Raw genomic sequence first — 17,874 nt, 5'->3', positions numbered from 1 at the left:
CACGCTGCCACCATCGCCACTAGGAACACCTCACTGGGTAGGCCAGCTATGCTATAAACTTTATAAAACACATTATTATATTTTCTTATAAAGCACATATTTTAACTGAACTCTCTGACATCCTCAGCCTTTCCATTCACAAAAATAGAAGGAAGAAAAGTTCCCATTTCCTGCTGTCTCATGTCCCCGGCCTATACAATATTTTTTTTCTGCAGACCCTTCAAAAGTCTGACCAAATCCTCGTTTCACTTGCATTATAAAGTACTGAGAATGCCATCTCTCCCCAATCCCAGGTCCTAAAGTCTAAGACAGTAGCACAAACTAATGCTGCCAGATTCAGGAAAAAATTTTTTGATTCGATTCAGCCTATTGCAGGTGTGTCCAATGTCAGTCCTCGAGGGCCGCAATCCAGTCGGGTTTTCAGGATTTCCCCAATGAATATGCATTGAAAGCAGTGCATGCACACAGATCTCATGCATATTCATTGGGGAAATCCTGAAAACCCGACTGGATTGCGGCCCTCGAGGACCGACATTGGACACCCCTGGCCTATTGAAATGGTTTTTCAATTCGATTTTCCTGCCCAGTTGGGTGATTTTTTTCAAAACTCCTGGTGGGTTTTATAGCTTTTTCACCTCCTTTGGCTTCTCCTAACCACACTGGCGCTGTGGTGTAAATAAAATAAAGAAACAAAAAGGACTTTTCCTCTCTCTGTTAAATCCTAGCTCACGTTTGCAGTCCAACACCAGCTCTGGCAGGATACACATTTCAAATCTGACATATTATAATCACAAAACAGAAAATAAAATTAATTTTTCTACCTTTTGTTGTCTGGTTATATTTCAAATCTTGTTGGTCCAAGGCTCTGGTTTTCTTCTGATAACTTGCTTGCCAGGGTCTCCTTCTTTCTGCATGCTAACCATCCATCTGCCAACTCTGTCCTCCCTTTCCATTTCCCTTCCCTTCCCAGGAAGTCTGGTATCTTTCCTTTTTTTCATCTCCCTCCACAGATCCACCTTTTCTTAAATACCCTTTCATCCGGCATCTCTCCCTCCTTCCCCACCACCCCAGAGTCCACCATCTCTCCCTTTCTTTTCCTAATTACCCTCCTATCCAGTATCTCTATCTCTCCTCCACACCATCCCTTGTGTCCAATTTCTCTCCCTTTCTGTTCCTTCCCTCCCTAAATCCCATGGTCCATCATCTCTCTCCCTCTCCTCTATTTTCAGACCCATTATTTCTTCCCCCCCCCCCAAAGTTTGGCATATGTACGTCTCTTTGAACACCCCCTTCCCTCTGTGTACTTCTAAATCATGGTCCCCCCCAAAGGCCTGTCCCCCCTTAAAGGTCTGCCTGTCCCCCCTTGTAGGCCTACACCCCCCTTGAAGGTCTGTCCCATCCCCTTGTAGGCCTGTCCCCCCCTTGAAGGCCTGCCTGCCTGTCCCCCCCCTTGAAGGTCTGCACCCCCCGAAGGCCAGCACCCCCCCCCCGAAGGCCTGTCCCCCCCTTGAAGGCCTGTCCCATCCCCTTGTAGCTTCTCCCCCCCCTTGTAAGCCTGTCCCCCCTTGAAGGCTTGCCTGCCTGCCTTTCCCCCCCTTGAAGGCCTGCACCCCCTTGAAGGTCTGCACCCCCCCCGAAGGCCTGCACCCCCCCTTGAAGGTCTGCACCCCCCCGAAGGCCTGTCCCCCCCTGGAAGGCCTGTCCCACCCCCTTGTAGGCCTGTCCCCCCCTTGTAGGCCTGTCCCCCCTTGAAGGCCTGCCTGCCTGCCTTTCCCCCCCTTGAAGGCCTGTCCCCCTCTTGAAGGCCTGCCTGCCTTTCCCCCCTTGAAGGCCTACACCCCCTTGAAGATCTGCACCCCCCCAAAGGCCTACACCCCCCCGAAGGCCTGCACCCCCCCTTGAAGGCCTGCACCCCTTGAAGGTCTGCAATCCCCCCGAAGGCCTGTCCCCCCTTGAAGGCCTGCCTGCCTGCCTGTCACCCCCCTCCCCCTTGAAAGCCTGCCTGCCTGCCTGCCCGCCCGCCCCACCCTGAAGGCCTGATGCCCCGACCCACCCCGAAGGACCACTCGCCCCCCTGGCCTCCCCGCACCACCTATGAAGCAGCCGCAGCAGGATCGCGAAGTCAGCGTCAGCGATCCCTGCGCTGCTTAGGCGCTGCTTCCTGCGCCACGGTCCCGCCCCTCCTCTGACGTCAGAGGAGGGGCGGGATCGCGGCACAGGAAGCAGTGCCTAAGCAGCGCAGGGATCGCTGATGCTGACTTCGCGATCCTGCTGCGGGCTGCTTCACAGGTGGTGCAGGAAGGTCAGTGGGGCGAGCGGTCCTTCGGGGGTGGGGGGGACTGAACGGCAAGGCCGGGAGCACCCCCTTAGGGCTGGCACCCGGGGCGCACCGCCCCCCCCCCCCCACCCCCCTCTTGGTACGCCACTGGGCTGGTGTAACCACATGCGTGCAAATCTAAGGTGCATCGATACCGAGCTAAGTTAGTATTCTACGTATAATGGAATCAAGGTATCCAAATGCATTATAGAGTTCTAAATATAGGTGCTCATTTATAGAGCTGTCCATTTAGGGGATAATTGTATAAGGTGGTTCATAGTTTAAGATGTTAATAACATACGTATGTAAATGTTGGTATTTCAAGTCCTTTTACTAAGTTCTCATAAGTGCTAGTGCATGCTTACCGCAGGACATGTTCAGGTATCCCACAGTAAGTTTTGAATCTTCAAGCACAGACCACGTGCTAAAACTATTTTCTAATTTTAGATGTTCATGCGGGACCTTGTCGAATGCCTTCTGAAAATCTAAATATACGATGTCGACTGGGTCTCCCTTGTCCATCTGCCTGTTTATTCCTTCGAAGAAGTGCAGTAAGTTTGTCAAGAAAGATCTTCCTTTGCTGAAGCTGTGCTGGCTGGTCCTCATCAGTTTGTGTCCGTCAAGGTGATCGATGATGCGGTCCTTTATCATCATTTAAACTTCCTTTGTATATCCTGCTTCGTCCTATCATGTATGAACTGTGAAGCAGTGAGTTAATTTCACCATATTAATTACCCCTCCTGGAAGATTCTTATATTAAAGTAGTCTGAGAAAAGGAAAGTCTTCATTCATTTCTTGAACTTTTTGGTATCTTTTTCTAGTTTTAATTCCTTTGGTAAGGAGTTCCACCACATTGGGGACAACACTGAGAACACTCTTTTCCTGACACTTTTGTATCTGATGTCTTTGAAAGATGGTATTTCCAACAAGTATTCTTGACTTGAGCAAAGTGTGCTTGCTGTAGTATGGTTGTGTAGTCTAGTTGCTAAGTAATGCGGTTCTGAAAGATGAACGATTTTGTGTGTCAACAACATGATCTTGAATGCCACTCTACTTTCAATAGGGATCCAGTGTAATTCTTTCAGAATTGAAGTGGCTCTTGTATACAGTATTTCGATTTTCCAAGCAGAAATCTTAATATAGGCTGAGTGCAATGATAGCATGATTGTATGCATTAAACCCTAGAGACAGGGGTGTATGCAAAGACTGAGCACTCTCAAATTTAATTTTATAATTAATTAAAGGCATTGTAGGTGATTAATAGCATGCGTATTAATTATGAATATTCCATAAACCTGGCTGGTTGCGAATGTCCAAAGATTTGGAAAGTTTATTTATTTATTTATTTAAAAACTTAATATACTGCCTGGAGACAAAGCGGTTTCCAAATAAACATGCATAGATCAAAAACAAAAAAACAATACAAATCATTCTTCAAAATAATATCAACATATATGAAAACAAAACTTACATATTCTTCAATAACGTATTTAAAAAAAGGTTATAAAATGGCCAAATGACATTAGGAAAGATAGATCAAAAGTATGCGTCTACAAACAGCTTGGTTTTCAAAATCTTCTTAAAGTTGTAGTTCTTATCTAGAGTAAAGTATTTTAGAAAACTAAGTCCTACATTAGACCATTTACTCTCAACATAAGAATTGCCATCTCCCGGATCAGACCCCGGGTCCATCAAGTCCGGTGATCCGCACACGCGGAGGCCCCGCCAGGTGTACCCTGGCATAGTTTTAGTCCCCATATCACTGTATGCTTCTCAAGGGAGATGTGCATCTAATTTACCCTTACCCGTATCACTCTATGCCACTCTTAAGGAGATGTGCATCTAGTTTACCCTTAAATCCTAGAACGGTGGATTCTGCAATTATTTCCTTTGGGAGAGCATTCCAGGTGTCCACCACTCGCTGCGTGAAACAGAACTTCCTGATTATTATTATTATTATATTCGTCCTAGACCTGTCCCCCCTCAGCTTCAGTCTATGTCCTCTTGTCCGTGTCACATTGGACATTGTAAATAACTGCTTTTCCTGCTCCATTTTGTCTAATCCTTTCAGTATTTTGAAAGTCTTGATCAGATCCCCTCGCAGTCTCCTCTTCTCAAGGGAGAACAACCCCCAGTCTCCTAAGTTGTCTCTCATAGTCCAGGTTCTCCATACCTTTCACTAGCTTCGTTGCTCGTCTCTGCACCCTCTCTAGCAGTTTTATATCCTTCTTTAGGTATAGAGACCAATGTTGGACACAGTATTCCAGGTGCGGTCTGACCATGGCTCTGTAGAGCGGTATTATAACTTTCTCTGATCTACTCGTAATTCCCTTCTTTATCATGCCTAGCATTCTATTTGATTTCTTTGCTGCTGCCGCACATTGCGCCGACGGTTTCAGGGTCCTATCTATCAGTACACCAGGTCCTTTTCTTTAGTCTTTATGGCCAGAACCTACATATAAATATTCATACAGGTTTGTTTTTTTGTAAACCAGAAAAAACTACAGGTCAGCCTTGTGACATAGTCATACCATTTAGTTCTCTTCTTTCTCTTCCACTTCAGCAAGAAAGCCCAGACAAAAAAGCATATCTTTGGGACAGGAAGGAGCAGGATACCTCAACCATAATTCCTTCCATCAACATTAGAAATGTTGCAATGCAAAAACACACTTAAGCGCCCATTTATAGGATAAGTTTCCACATGGATCTGCAAAGTGAACATGGGAGCGGCATGGGTGGGTCAGGGGCATTCCCTTAAAATATTCACAGTGTTATAGCATTCGGGGGATACACACCCAATTTGTGCACTGGGATTTACGCCTGGTTTCAGTTGGTATAACTCCTCACGCCCAAAGTTAAGTGCGAAAACTGGCACTAAACACTATCCTATGAAGAGCATTGATCCCCACAACTCCCACTATAGAATTCTGTTCAGCGCCAAATTTTTTCGGTACCTTATTTTGCATGCCATATAAAATGTTCCCTGCATTAACTGTATGAGAAGCTGTTGGGCACACACCCACAGTTAATACAGAGGCCTTGCAGTTATTAAACTTGAAAATTCATGCATATTTGGATTTGTTATCTAAGCAATATCATATTTCAATGCGTATAACAACTGTTTTTTAAAATAACAATTAAAAAATTGGGGAGGACAAAACAAGATAATATAAACAAACTTTCACATTCTATTACAAACTGGTACAAAAGGCAAAGGGGGTGAACTACAATTTTTAAGGAAAGAAAGAGAAACATTTAAGGATGATTAACACAAGGTAAATGCAAATTTAATACTTTTTAGTAAAAGGGGCCCCACATATAGAATCAACCATGATCAGATGGAATAGAGAAAGCCATTATATTTGGTAATAACAGCGCTCCTTACCGATCATAATCCATTACAGCGATAGACAGGCTGACCTCTTCCATATTTTCTGGAGGGATATCAAAGATGATGGCCTCGTTATAAACTGGATTTAATGTATTTCTCTTTGTAGTAGTTTTTCGCTTTTTTAATCTTCGACCCTCACACATTAATGATACTTTTACATAAGGATCTAGGTAAAAGGAAATTAGACATTAAAAAAAAAGCCTAAACAATTCATTAATCCATAATAACTCCAGCTTCATTATACTGTAGCTCCCCTCTTGCTGCTTGTGCTCATCAAAGCTTATTTCCAAAAATAAAAAAGAGATATTATTCCTGCTTAGTGCCAGATTCAGGATTCCTGACAACACACAGGAAGGGGGTAATTCTATAAGTGAGCATCTTCCATGAGGCATTAGGATCCTACTCTACCTAGAGGTCTAGGTTCTATTATAGAATACTAGTGTAACTGGCTATCAGTTACTGGCTATCAGTAACTGGCTATCAGTGTGACTAAAATTTAGGTGCTGGCACTTACACTAACCATAGAACTGGCATATGTACATGCGCCTAAGTGCAGCATGAATGGGTGCAACTTACAGCATTTTGTAAATTATGTGCATAACATAGTAACATAGCTTTGACACGCAGCTCCTGATTGGTGAGGCCCGACTTTAGTGCAGGAAGAGGCAGTTGGAGCATACCGCAAATGATTTCCTTCACTCGCCGGTGCTCCGGCTGCCCTCTCCTGCCCGGTTATTCGCGATCAGAAAATCTGCGAATGACTGGGACCGCGAACAGCGAATGACCGGGGGAACACTGTACATGTTATATAAGCCAAGTGAGCATTTGCAGAAGAGAACGCAGGCGCCATACTAGCATTTTTACACACGTGCACATATGAGCATAAATGCTAATTTCTAAACATTTACATGTGTAACATACCGTATTTCCCCATGTATAAGTCGAGGCCTATACATGGGTTTTACAATCCCCTGTAGTGGGTACAGCTTCCTTATATGGGGTGGCCTATCTAAAGACATAGTAGATAAGCCGCCCCATTAGTAGATCAGCCGCGGAGTCCCCTGTACCTGTAGCTGCCTCCTGCAATGTCATGGCCAGCGGTGCAGAGCAGGAGCGATCTTTTCAGCATCCAGCTAGCCCCGCGCTGCTTCCTCAATGCTTGTCTTCAGTTCTTGCGAGACTCGCAAGTCCTGTGAGAACTGAGGCAGGCATTGAGGAAATAGCAGGGCCAGGCTGGATGCTGAAAAGATCGCTCATGCCCTTCACCACTGGCTGCTACATTGCAGGAGGCAACCGGCGAAGGTATTTATCGGGGGGAGGGGATGGGGGGATATATAGACCGCCCCATTGTATAGCCCGATTTAGGTTTTAAATCTCTTAGATAAGCCGCGACTAGTAAAATGGGGCGGCTTATCTACGAGTTTTAAAACCTAAATCAGCATTTCCTGTGGCCTATACATGGGGGCGGCCTTTAAATGGGGAAATACGGTACACATAAATGTGAGCAACTAGGTTATAGAATTGCCCTTCATAAACTGTAGAGCTGATATGAACTGCTATCATCATATACAAAACCTAGATCAGATTACACAATTCTAACTTTCATAAATATTTCTGTTCTGTGTTTACAGCTGAAGTGCCGGGAGTGGGACCGTAGAAGACAAACACAAATAGGAATGGGGGCATGGTAGACCCTGATTGATTTTCAGAGGATTGTGTTTGTGAGGAGCTAGCTAAACTAAAAGTGGACAATGCAATGGTGCATACCGAGACTACTGAAGGAACTTAGGGAGGATCTGGCGGCTCCACTGGCTGACATTTTCAATACTTCTTTAGTCAGCAGTGCTACCAGAGGACTGAAGGGTGGATGTGGTCCCTATCCACAAAAGTGGAAGTAAGGAAGAAGTAGGGTACTAAAGGCTGCTTAGTCTGACTTCTATAGTAAGTAACTAAATGGAAATATTTTTAAAATAGAGAATAGTGATGTTTGTGGAATACTGTGGATTACAGGACTGGAGGCAACATAGATTCACCTAAGGTGGGTCTTGTCAGATAAATTTGATCACTCTCTTTGACTGGGTGGCCAGAGAATTGGATAGATGGAATGTGCTAGATGTGGTGTATTTAGATTTTAGCAAAGCCTTTGACAGTGCTCCACATAGGTGTCTAATAAATAAAATGAGTGGAATGGGTCCTAAAGAGATGGACTGGGTCAGGATCTGGTTGAGTGGAAGGCAACAGAGGGTGGTCAATGGAGATCGTTCTGAGGAAAGGGATGTTACTAGTGGTCCTTGGGCCTTTTTTTTTTTTAACATCTTTGTAAGCGATATTGCTGAAGGTAAGATTTGACTCTTTGCAGATGAGACCAAAATCTGCAATAGAGTAGACACCCCTGATGGTTTGAATAAAATGAGGATGGACCTAGTGAAGCTTGAAGAATAATCTGAAATTTGGCAGCTAAGGTTTAATGCTAAGAAATGTAAAGTCATGCCTTTGGGCTACAAAACCCAAGGAAATAGTACAGTTAAGGGGGTAAATAACTTTTGACAAAAGAGGAACAGGTCTTGGGTGTGATAGTATGTGATGATCTTAAAGTGACCAAACTGGTTGAAAAGCTGAAGGTGAAAGCTAGAAGGATGCTAGGGTGCATAGGGAAAGGTATGTCCAGTAGGAAAAATGAAGTATTGATGCCGATGTATAATTCTCTGGTGAGACCTCATTTAGAATATTGTGTACAATTCTAGAGATTGTACCTTCAAAAAGATATAAACAGGATGAAGTTGGTTCAGAGGAAGGCTACTAAAATGGTTGGTGGTCTTCATCTTAAGGCGTATGGCAGTGGTTCCCAAACCTGTCCTGGGGGGCCCCCAGCCAGTCAGGTTTTCAAGATATCCCTAATGAATATGCATGAGAGAGATTTGCATATAATGGAAGTGACCTCTCATATACTGACAGACTGAAGAAGCTGGGGCTTTTCTCCCTGGAAAAGCGAAGGCTTAGAGGAGACATAATAGAAACTTTCAAGATCAAGAAGGGCATAGAAAGAGTAGACAGGGACAGATTTTTCAAATTATGGGGAACCACAAGTACAAGGGGACACTCAGAGAAATTGAAAGGGGAAAGGTTTAGAACAAACGCCAGGAAGTTCTTTTTCACACAGAGGGTGGTGGATACATGGAACGCGCTACCGGAGGATGTGATAAGCAGAAGCACGCTACAGGGATTCAAAGAAGGTCTGGACAGGTACCTGGAGGACAAAGGGATTGAGGGGTACAGATAGGAGTAGAGGTAGGTACAAATAGGAGTAGAGGTAGGAAATAGGGATAGGATTAGAGGCAGTTACAAAATTAGTCAGGGACACTGTTCAGGAAATTAGGCCTGAGGGGCCGCCGCGGGAACGGACCGCTGGGCAGGATGGACTAGAGAGCTGCACGGGAACGGGGACGACGGGAATCCCGCGGGTTCCCCCTTTGGGTCACGGGGATCCCGTGGGGACGCCCCTAGGGTCACGGGGATCCCGTGGGGACGCCCCCTAGGGTCGCGGGGATCCCGTGGGGACGCCTCCGAGGGTCGCGGGGTTCCTGCGGGGCTGGATGTACTCAGTCGCGCGGCTCTTCTCCCTACCTTCTCTGCTTGCAGCACAGAGCCGAACGGAAGTCTTCCCGACGTCAGCGCTGATGTCGGAGGGGAGGGAGGGCTTAAACAAAGCCCTCCCTCCCTCCGACGTCAGCGCTGACGTCGGGAAGACTTCCGTTTGGCTCTGTGCTGCAGGCAGTGCAGGTAAGGAGGAGAGTAGCCTCGCGGTTCGAGTGGCTACCAAGGGAGGGGGCGGTCCGCCCCGCCACACCCCGCCCCGGTTGCAGCACAGCCGGCCAGGTCCCCTTACTTTTGTGGCACTTCCCCGACCGACCGACAACAGCCCCGGTCCGACAATCCTCCCTGCCCTGTAGCCGCGAATCTAAATTATCTTCTTACAGCAGCTGTAATAAGGTAATTTAGATTCGCAGTTAAGGGCAGGGAGGTTTGTCGGACCGGGGCTGTTGTCAGTCGGTCGGGGAAGTGCCACAAAAGTAAGGGGACCTGGCCGGCTGTGCTGCACCCGGGGCGGTAGAGAAGGAGTGTGGAGAAGGACGCTGAAAGGCCATGGGGAAGACGGGAGGAGGGGGGGAAGGACTCTGAAAGCACTTGAAGACAGAGGAGGGAGAAGGACGCTGAAAGCACATGGGGAATACAAAGGGGTGGAGAAGAACGCTGAAAGGCCATGGGAAGGGCGGGGGGGGAAGTACTCTGAAAGCACTTGTGGAAGACAGAGGGGGGAGAAGGATGCTGAAAGCACAAGGGGAAGACAAAGGGGTGGAGAAGGACGCTGAAAGGACATGGGGAAGACACAGGGGTGGAGAAGGACGCTGAAAGGCCATGGGAAGGGTGGGGGGGGAAGGACTCTGAAAGCACTTGTGGAAGACAGAGGGGGGAGAAGGATGCTGAAAGCACATGGGGAAGACAAAGGGGTGGAGAAGGACGCTGAAAGGACATGGGGAAGACGGGGGTGTGTGGAGAAGGACGCTGAAAGGCCATGGGGAAGACAGAGAGGGAGAAGGACGCTGAAAGGACATGGGGAAGCAGAGGGGGGAGAAGGACACTGAAAGCACATGTGGAAGACAGAGGGGGGAGAAGGACGCTGACAGGACATGGGGAAGATGGGGGGAGAAGGACGCTGAAAGGAAATAGGGAAGAGAGAGTAGGGAGAAGACGCTAGCAGGGAAGAAGACAGATGCCAGACTATGGGGGGAGCGGAGAGAAGAAGATGGGTGCCAGACCAATTTGGAAGGGGGAAGAAAGGGAGAGGCACAGTAACAGAGCAAATGGAAGATGCAGAAGGAAGAGAGACAGTGGATGGAAGGAATTGAATGAGAACATGAGGAAAGCAGAAACCAGGCAACAAAGGTAGGAAAAGAATTATATTTCTTTTTTTTTATTTTGCTTCAGGATAAAGTAGTATATTAGTTGTGTTGATAAAAATTTATAAACATTAGAGGCTCTGGTAGAAACCCATTTGCAAAGTATGTATTCTTCCCAATTAATATTTTCAAATTAATAAAGTCTTTTTGCTTATTTGTAAATGGGTTTCTACCAGAGCCTTTAATTCAGTAGCATAATTAAATGAAATAACTATTTCTGAAGTTTATATGGACGGGCGGGGACGGAGGGGATTCCTCGCGGGGACGGGTGGGGACAGAGGGGATTCCTCGCGGGGACGGGTGGGGACGGAGGGATTCCTCACGGGGACGGGTGGGGACGGGTGGGATTCCTCACGGGGACGGGTGGGGACGGGTGGGACTTTGGCGGGGACGGGTGGGGACGGGTGGGATTTCTGTCCCCGCGCAACTCTCTAGGATGGACCTCTGGTCTGCCTCAGCGGAGGCAACTTCTTATGTTCTTATGACAGGTATGCAAATCTCTCTCATGCATATTCATTAGGGATATCTTGAAAACCTGACTGGCTGGGGGTCCCCCAGGACAGGTTTGGGAACCACTGGCATATGGGGACAGACTTTAAAGATCTCAATATGTATACTTTGGAGGAAAGGTGGGAGAGGGGAGATATGATAGAGACGTGATGTGAAAGGGAGCTATGGAATGAGAGGGCATAGGATGAAGTTAAAAGGTGACAGGCTCAGAAATAATCTATGCAAATATTTTTTTTTTTTACAGAAAGGGTGGCAGATGCATAGAATAGGCTCCTGGTAGTGGTGGTGGAGATAAACACTGTCTGAATTCAAGAAAACGTGGGGCAGGAACAAGGGATCTCTTAGAACGAATAGGAGATTGTGAATGGACAGACTGGATGGGCCATTAGGCCTTTGTCTACCATCATGTTTCTATTTTAAAAGGTGGAAGGCAATAATCATAGTTACACAGCTCTCCTACTCATCTTTCACCATCAGCCTCCATGCTTTTCTTTCCAACTCCACTATTCCAGCATCTTCCCTGTGTGATCCAGTTCTTCCTTCCTCTTGTCCAGAATCTTTCCTCATTCTTCCCTCTCTCCTGTGCCCTTTCAAGATCCAGCATCTCTTCTTCTTCATCCTAAATCCCACAGAGGCCTTGGCATTTCTTTTCTTCTACTTCCAACCTCCAAATGGTCCTTTAAACTTGCTTTAGTGTCCAGCATCTCATTCTTTCCCCCTCCCCCCTGGCATCTCTCATTCTCCCCACCTTGGCCTTCCAAAAGTTGGGTGAAGTGAGGTGGTTATTGCTGGAGTGTTTTGGGGGCACTTGTTGCAGCTTCTAAAAGTTTTCCACCTGAGGCCTTTTCTAATAGCAGAATTGGGCTGGATTCACTAACCTGCCTGATTGGGCCCGATCTGGGTGTGTGACAAATTCACTAAAGTAAAATATGCAAATAGGGGCGATTGGAGGAACGCACCCATCTGCCTGCATGGATCGCGCATGCGCAGACCATCGGAGCAGCGATTTTTTTTTTTTGTACTTTTGTTTTAGTAGTTTTGAGCCCTGTGAGCCTGTGGTTTTAACAAGCGGGTTAAAACCATGGGCTTGCAGGGCGGGGAAGGGCAATGCAGGGCGGCAGGACATCAGGGAGATTTTAACTAGAAGATTCACGCCAACTCTCCTGCTGTATCAAGCCCTTAAATCAGGAGGAGGATGGAGATGGTCTTATGGAGGCACGTGCACGAGCTAAAGCGCGCGACAAACAGCAGCCCAGAGTTCTATCAATCACTTTCAGCCAATTACCAAGGCTAATAAAAAGATAAATAGAGCCCTTGGTTTTAACCCGCTTAGAATAGCGGGTTAAAACCATGGGCTTACATTGCGGGGAAGGGTGGGAGAGTCGAGGCAGGCAGGAAATCATGGCAGTTCGGGGCAGGCAGCAGTTTGGGCAGGCAGGAGAAGAGCATCGGAAAGACGAGCAGCAGGAGATAATAAGCAGGGCAGCATTCGGGGCAAGCAGGCAGGACAGACTGCAGGGCAGACAGCTGGGCTTCCAGTCGGAAAGACGTTTTCGACTGGTTCCCAGCAGTTGCTTCTTCAGGTGATCGGCCAGCCCAGTCGGATCGGAAATTTGGTGTAGTGAATCGGGTCGCTGTCCAATTTGCATGCGTTTTGCCTCATTTGCATGCACGGATTCAAAGCAGATCGCAGGAGAGGTAAGTGAATCAGGCCGGATGGATAATTTGATAGTAAAGGGGTCGCAAAATGATCAGTACACGATCGGTTTGCTTTGTGAATCTAGCCCTTTGTTCCTTGTGCTGGAATAAATTGATTATGGGAGACACTCCAGACTAATCTGGTGTGTTAGTAACATTAGCTGAGCTGAGCACCTGCAGGTGGGATTGGTGTAAGTGAACTGTGGGTGGGGAAGGGATAAAGGGAGGTGATGAGGGCAGTGTGTATGGAAGAGATAACAAGACTGGAAGTAGAGCTGTAATAGAATTCTTGGTTGGTGGAGCTAAATAAACAAACAGTGAAAGGAGCTGTGTTAGGGATTACTGGAAACTTTTGGCAGGCTTGAGGAACAGGGAAGGAGAGGATTAGGTGGTACCTGATGTAATTCTATCAGCTGCAGTAGGAAAGCGTGGCTTCTGAGTGTGCTTGGGGAGTGAGCTGAGATGTTGGGGGGAGGGTGTATTGCTATAGCTCTTAAGGCAGCGAGTTTTTTCTTTATTGAGGGTTTGTTTTTGAAAGTGCATGTGGGATCTCTTAGGGAGAGGAGGTGATAGTGGATGTTGAGAATAGGCAAACTGGATGGGCATTTGGCCTTTATCTGCAGAGTACTGTATGGTTTGCTAAAAAAAAAGAAAAGAAGCAAATACACTTCTCCCTCCCTATTCGCGGGGGTTAGGAGCAGAGCTGGCCCGTGATTAGGGAAAAATCGTGAATAACTTTTGGCCGGCTCTGACCCACCCCCAAACCTTACCTGGTGGTCTAGCGGTGGTCTTCCTACACGCCTGCCCCGTGCAGAGCCGTGCTGCTGAGTTCCCGTGGTCTCATTAGACTACAACAGGAACTCCCTGTTCCTATGAGCGTCGAGAGCAGCATGGGCCATTCAGCGCGGCTCCCCACGCTAAAAAAATGTTATCGCAGTTTGATAGAAGAGGGCCTTAATCATGTTATCCATCCCTTTTTAAATAATTCCTAGCATTTTGTTTGCATTTTGGCTGCCACCGCACATTTGGCGCAAGGTTTCATCGTATTGTTTGCAATGACACCCAGATCCTTTTCTTGGGCACTAGCCCCCAAGGTGGACCCTAGCATCCAGTAACTGTGCTTTGGATTATTCTTCCTAATGTACATCACTTTGCATTTGTCCACATTAAATTTCATCTGCCACTTGGACGCCCAGTCTTCCAATTTCCTAAGTTCTGCCTCAATTTTTCACAATCTGCATGAGTTTAAACAACTTTGAACAGTTTAGTGTCATCTGCAAATTTAACGTTTAATGGTTTTTATTGATGACTTCACAAAAATACAACAAAAAACAGAGTATAACAATATATCTCGTCATCAAGACAGCAAGACAGAAAATGTTATGCCACAATATGTAAGCTAGTTTCACAGTCCAACTATCTCTCCTCCCCCCGCTTTTATGTGCTATCTGTTCACTTTCAAACAATTTTATTGATGATCATGCAAAACAGTACAACCAGAAAGATCAATATACAGTAGCATCTGCTAATTTAATCACCTCACTCATAGATCTAATTTCCAGATCATTTATAAATAAGTTAAATAGCACCAATCCCAGTGCAGATTCCTACTACACTCCACTGTTTACTCTCCTCCATTGAGAAAAATGACCATTTAATCCCTTGATGTAACTGTGGAGAAGCGATATGGCTCCTAGGAGGGTTGCAGGGGTAACGGGGAGTGCATGAAAAAGGAGAACTTTGGCGGAGGCCCAGAGGCTGGAGTCAAACAGTGGAGAAAAAGCCAGAGCCCCAATGTTGGTAGATTCTAATGGGATGCTGTTAAGAGTGCAGTGGCCTGATCATGAGAGTCTGTCATAAAGGAAAGCAGAAGACTCCAGGTGAGGGGAGGTGGACTGCTGCTGAGTTGGGACCAGTGCTAGGAAGCTGCTGGTATAGGTGAGATGCCATCAACTTCAAGGATGCCAGATTTTGGCAGCAGTGGCGAAGCGAGGGTGAGAGGCCCCTGGGGCAGTGGCACCCCTCCCGCGCACCCCTTCCCTACCCCATACCTCTTTTAGCTTCCCTGGCGCAAAGAGCATCAACAACTTGCTGCCCGCATCGGTGTTGGATCTCCATCTGACATCACTTCCTAGGCGTGGGCCCCAGAATTGACATCAGAGGGAGAGCCGATGCTGGCGTGAGTAGCAGGTTGGAGTTACAGTGGAGGAGAAGTGAAGGCACATGGGGGGGGAGAGTTGAGAGGAGGAGGGGTGTTGGCGCCCTCACCAATACAGCGCCCAAGGTGGACCATTGCCCTCCCCCTTTACTACGCCACTGTCTGGCAGTCTAGAGCATTCTGGCGAGTTGATGTATGTGCTGCAAAGCATGTTGGGTGATTGTAGTGGTGAGAGTGTTGGGGAAGGGGTTCGAGGTGTAGCATTCATGAGGTCAGGTGAGGGTGTGCAAATGAGGAAGTTGAAGAAAAGCTTGCAGAGAAGAAGTGTTTAAGGCATGTTGGGAAGCACATGCAGACTGAGAAATGGCAGTGTCGGGGACTAAGGGGCAAGCAATGAAGCTCATGCGCATTCCAAAAGCTATGTGTATTAAAATATATATATATATATATATATTTCTAACTCTTAAATACATGAACGTTTACATATATTTAAAAGTTCTGATAAATTTTGGATTTTTGGAGGGGTAGATATATATTTTTAATGGTGTTCTTAACATGCACGCATCAGTTGCTAGGCAGAAATAGTCGTTGAGGATGTAAACGACTGGTCCTCAACAGTCGTAACTTTTTGGATAGGAAAGGCCAGTCGGTTTGGATGAAATGGTTTCATGAATCGACGCGTTAAGAAATTTACATGCCTTTTTACTCATTTGCATGTGCAGATCAGATTGGGTGTGGATGGGGTCTGGAGGAAGGTTAGTGAATCGAGCCGGAGTCGGAAAGTGAGCGCAAATCGAGCGGTACACGATCGGTTTGCTTAGTGAATCTAGCCCAATGTCCCTCAATTTGGTTTTTGAAAAGAGCATAACGTTGAAACACTATTAATTTCCACCATAGATAAAATTCACTGCGATATTGATGGCAATAATAGTATTTGTCTGGTCTCCAGATATTTATTCAGCATTTGACACTCTTAAATATTAAAGTATTATTGTAGAAATTATCCAGTCTTGGATTTCAGGGGATAGTTCATGATTGGTTCAGATATTTCCAGGTAAAAGCAAATGGCAGAATATCAGCTCAATATGCCACAAGGTTCAGCATTAACTGCATTGCTATTTAACCTATATTTAGAACCATTAAGCACAGTATGCATGCAGTTACAAGTGAGCTACTGGATGTACGCAGACAATATCTAATTCTTCTTCTCTGTAATTGCAGGAGATGATGTAACTGCCTGAGTAACTCATTACATGGGATATATATGAAAATGGATGACTAACCACAAACTGACTAAATACCAAGTCTGAATTTTTGCTATTTAATAAACATATGGAAGTTCAGCCTAATCATAAACTGGAAACTCCAGTACCTGGATTGAATATAAAATCTATGACAAGAAAGTTGGGTGTGTTGCTTGAAGGTGCTTTGCCTTTTCAGAATCAAGTTGCTAAAGTAATCCAATTTCGTTTCTAATATCTAAGACTGATTGGTATGTTCCTGTCAAGACTAAATTTTCACAGCGCACTTTACTATTGTCTCAGGCTAGATTATAGACCTTAAAGGTGATTGAGAATGCAGCAGCACGGATGACTGGTGGTCTGGGTCATTACCAACATGCGACACCTGCATTAAAAGCATGGAATGTTGCTACTTTGGGGGTTGTTGCCAGGTACTAGTGGCTACTGGGCTAGATGGACCATTGGTCTGACCCAGTAAGCTATTTTTATGTTCTTATATTGGCTACCTGTGCAATTCCATATACAGTATAAAGTGCTACGCTTAGTTTTTCAAAGCTGTTACTGTACTGCTTCTCTTTACTTTAAGTCTGGGAGAGACTTATGGATCAGTGAGGAAAAATGAGTAGCTATGCCTGATTTATGATGCATACAACATGCTGTTGCTATTCACAGTAGTTTGTTTGTTTTTTTTGTAATGGGGTCTAAGCTGTGGAATACTCTCCCAACATTGCTGCACTTCCTTTTTGCACTTTAAAAAGCTGTTAAAAAAACATATTTGTATATAAAAGCCTTTCTACTGGCAGATCAAGACTGAAAGTATCTATGCAAAAGATATGTTAAGCTGTAAAATGAATTTGTGCTGTTCATTTGTTAGTAATAATATAATAATAGTTTATATACCGCAGGACCGTGAAGTTCTATGTGGTTTACAATGATTAAAAAATGCTACAAATTGAGTAGAACTGACAAGTTAAAACTAGTGAATAGCGGCTCTAGAGATCAGATTAATGTGGGAAAGGTTGTACAAATCAGTTGCCTAAGTACTTCAGGAACAGATATGTTTTTAGGTGTCTCCTGAATTCCCCATAAGTATTTGTTCATATTATACACCACTTAGGGCTAGATTCATGAACCTGACCGATCGGGACCGATCCATGTCTGATTCGGGCAGGTCCGATGGATTCTTCAAACTGCAATATGCAGATGGGGGCGATGGGAGGAACGCCCCCATCTGCCGGCACGGATCACTGGTGTGCGATCCCGACGCATGCGCAGACCATCTGTAGATGGTCTGTGCATGCCCGTCTGAGCTGCAACTTTTTTTTTTTTTTTTAACTTTTTAGCCCAGCGAGCCCATGGTTTTAACCCGTTTTGAACCCGCGGGTTAAAACCATGGGCTCGCAGGGCGGGGAAAGGCAGGAGAGATTTGGGGAGGCAGGAGAGATCCAGGGACCAGCAGTCCAGGGTGGCGATTTGGGGCAGAGCAGGCAGGAGAGATGGGAGAAGATCAGGGTGGCGATTCGGGGCAGAGCAGGCAGGAGAGATCCGAGGAAGAGCATCAGGGCGGCAGGCAGGAGAGATTCGAGGCAGCAGAGAGCAGG

The 17,874-nt window shown here is 46.1% G+C and overlaps 1 protein-coding gene across 1 annotated transcript in view; it reads right to left on the bottom strand.

Annotated features, from left to right (window-relative positions):
• SYT10 (synaptotagmin 10) overlaps positions 1-17,874 on the bottom strand; it is a 229,693-nt gene that overhangs the window by 20,821 nt on the left and 190,998 nt on the right. Inside the window, exon 5 of the mRNA XM_033952384.1 lies at positions 5,703-5,874. Coding sequence (XP_033808275.1) covers positions 5,703-5,874 — 172 coding nt within the window. The remainder of the gene's footprint in view (positions 1-5,702; positions 5,875-17,874) is intronic.

The sequence above is a fragment of the Geotrypetes seraphini genome, chromosome 7, assembly GCF_902459505.1.
Source record: "Geotrypetes seraphini chromosome 7, aGeoSer1.1, whole genome shotgun sequence".
NCBI classification, from domain to species: Eukaryota; Metazoa; Chordata; class Amphibia; order Gymnophiona; family Dermophiidae; genus Geotrypetes; species Geotrypetes seraphini.
Note: the sequence above shows the minus strand (reverse complement) of the source record. Positions and strands in the feature narration are given on the sequence as shown.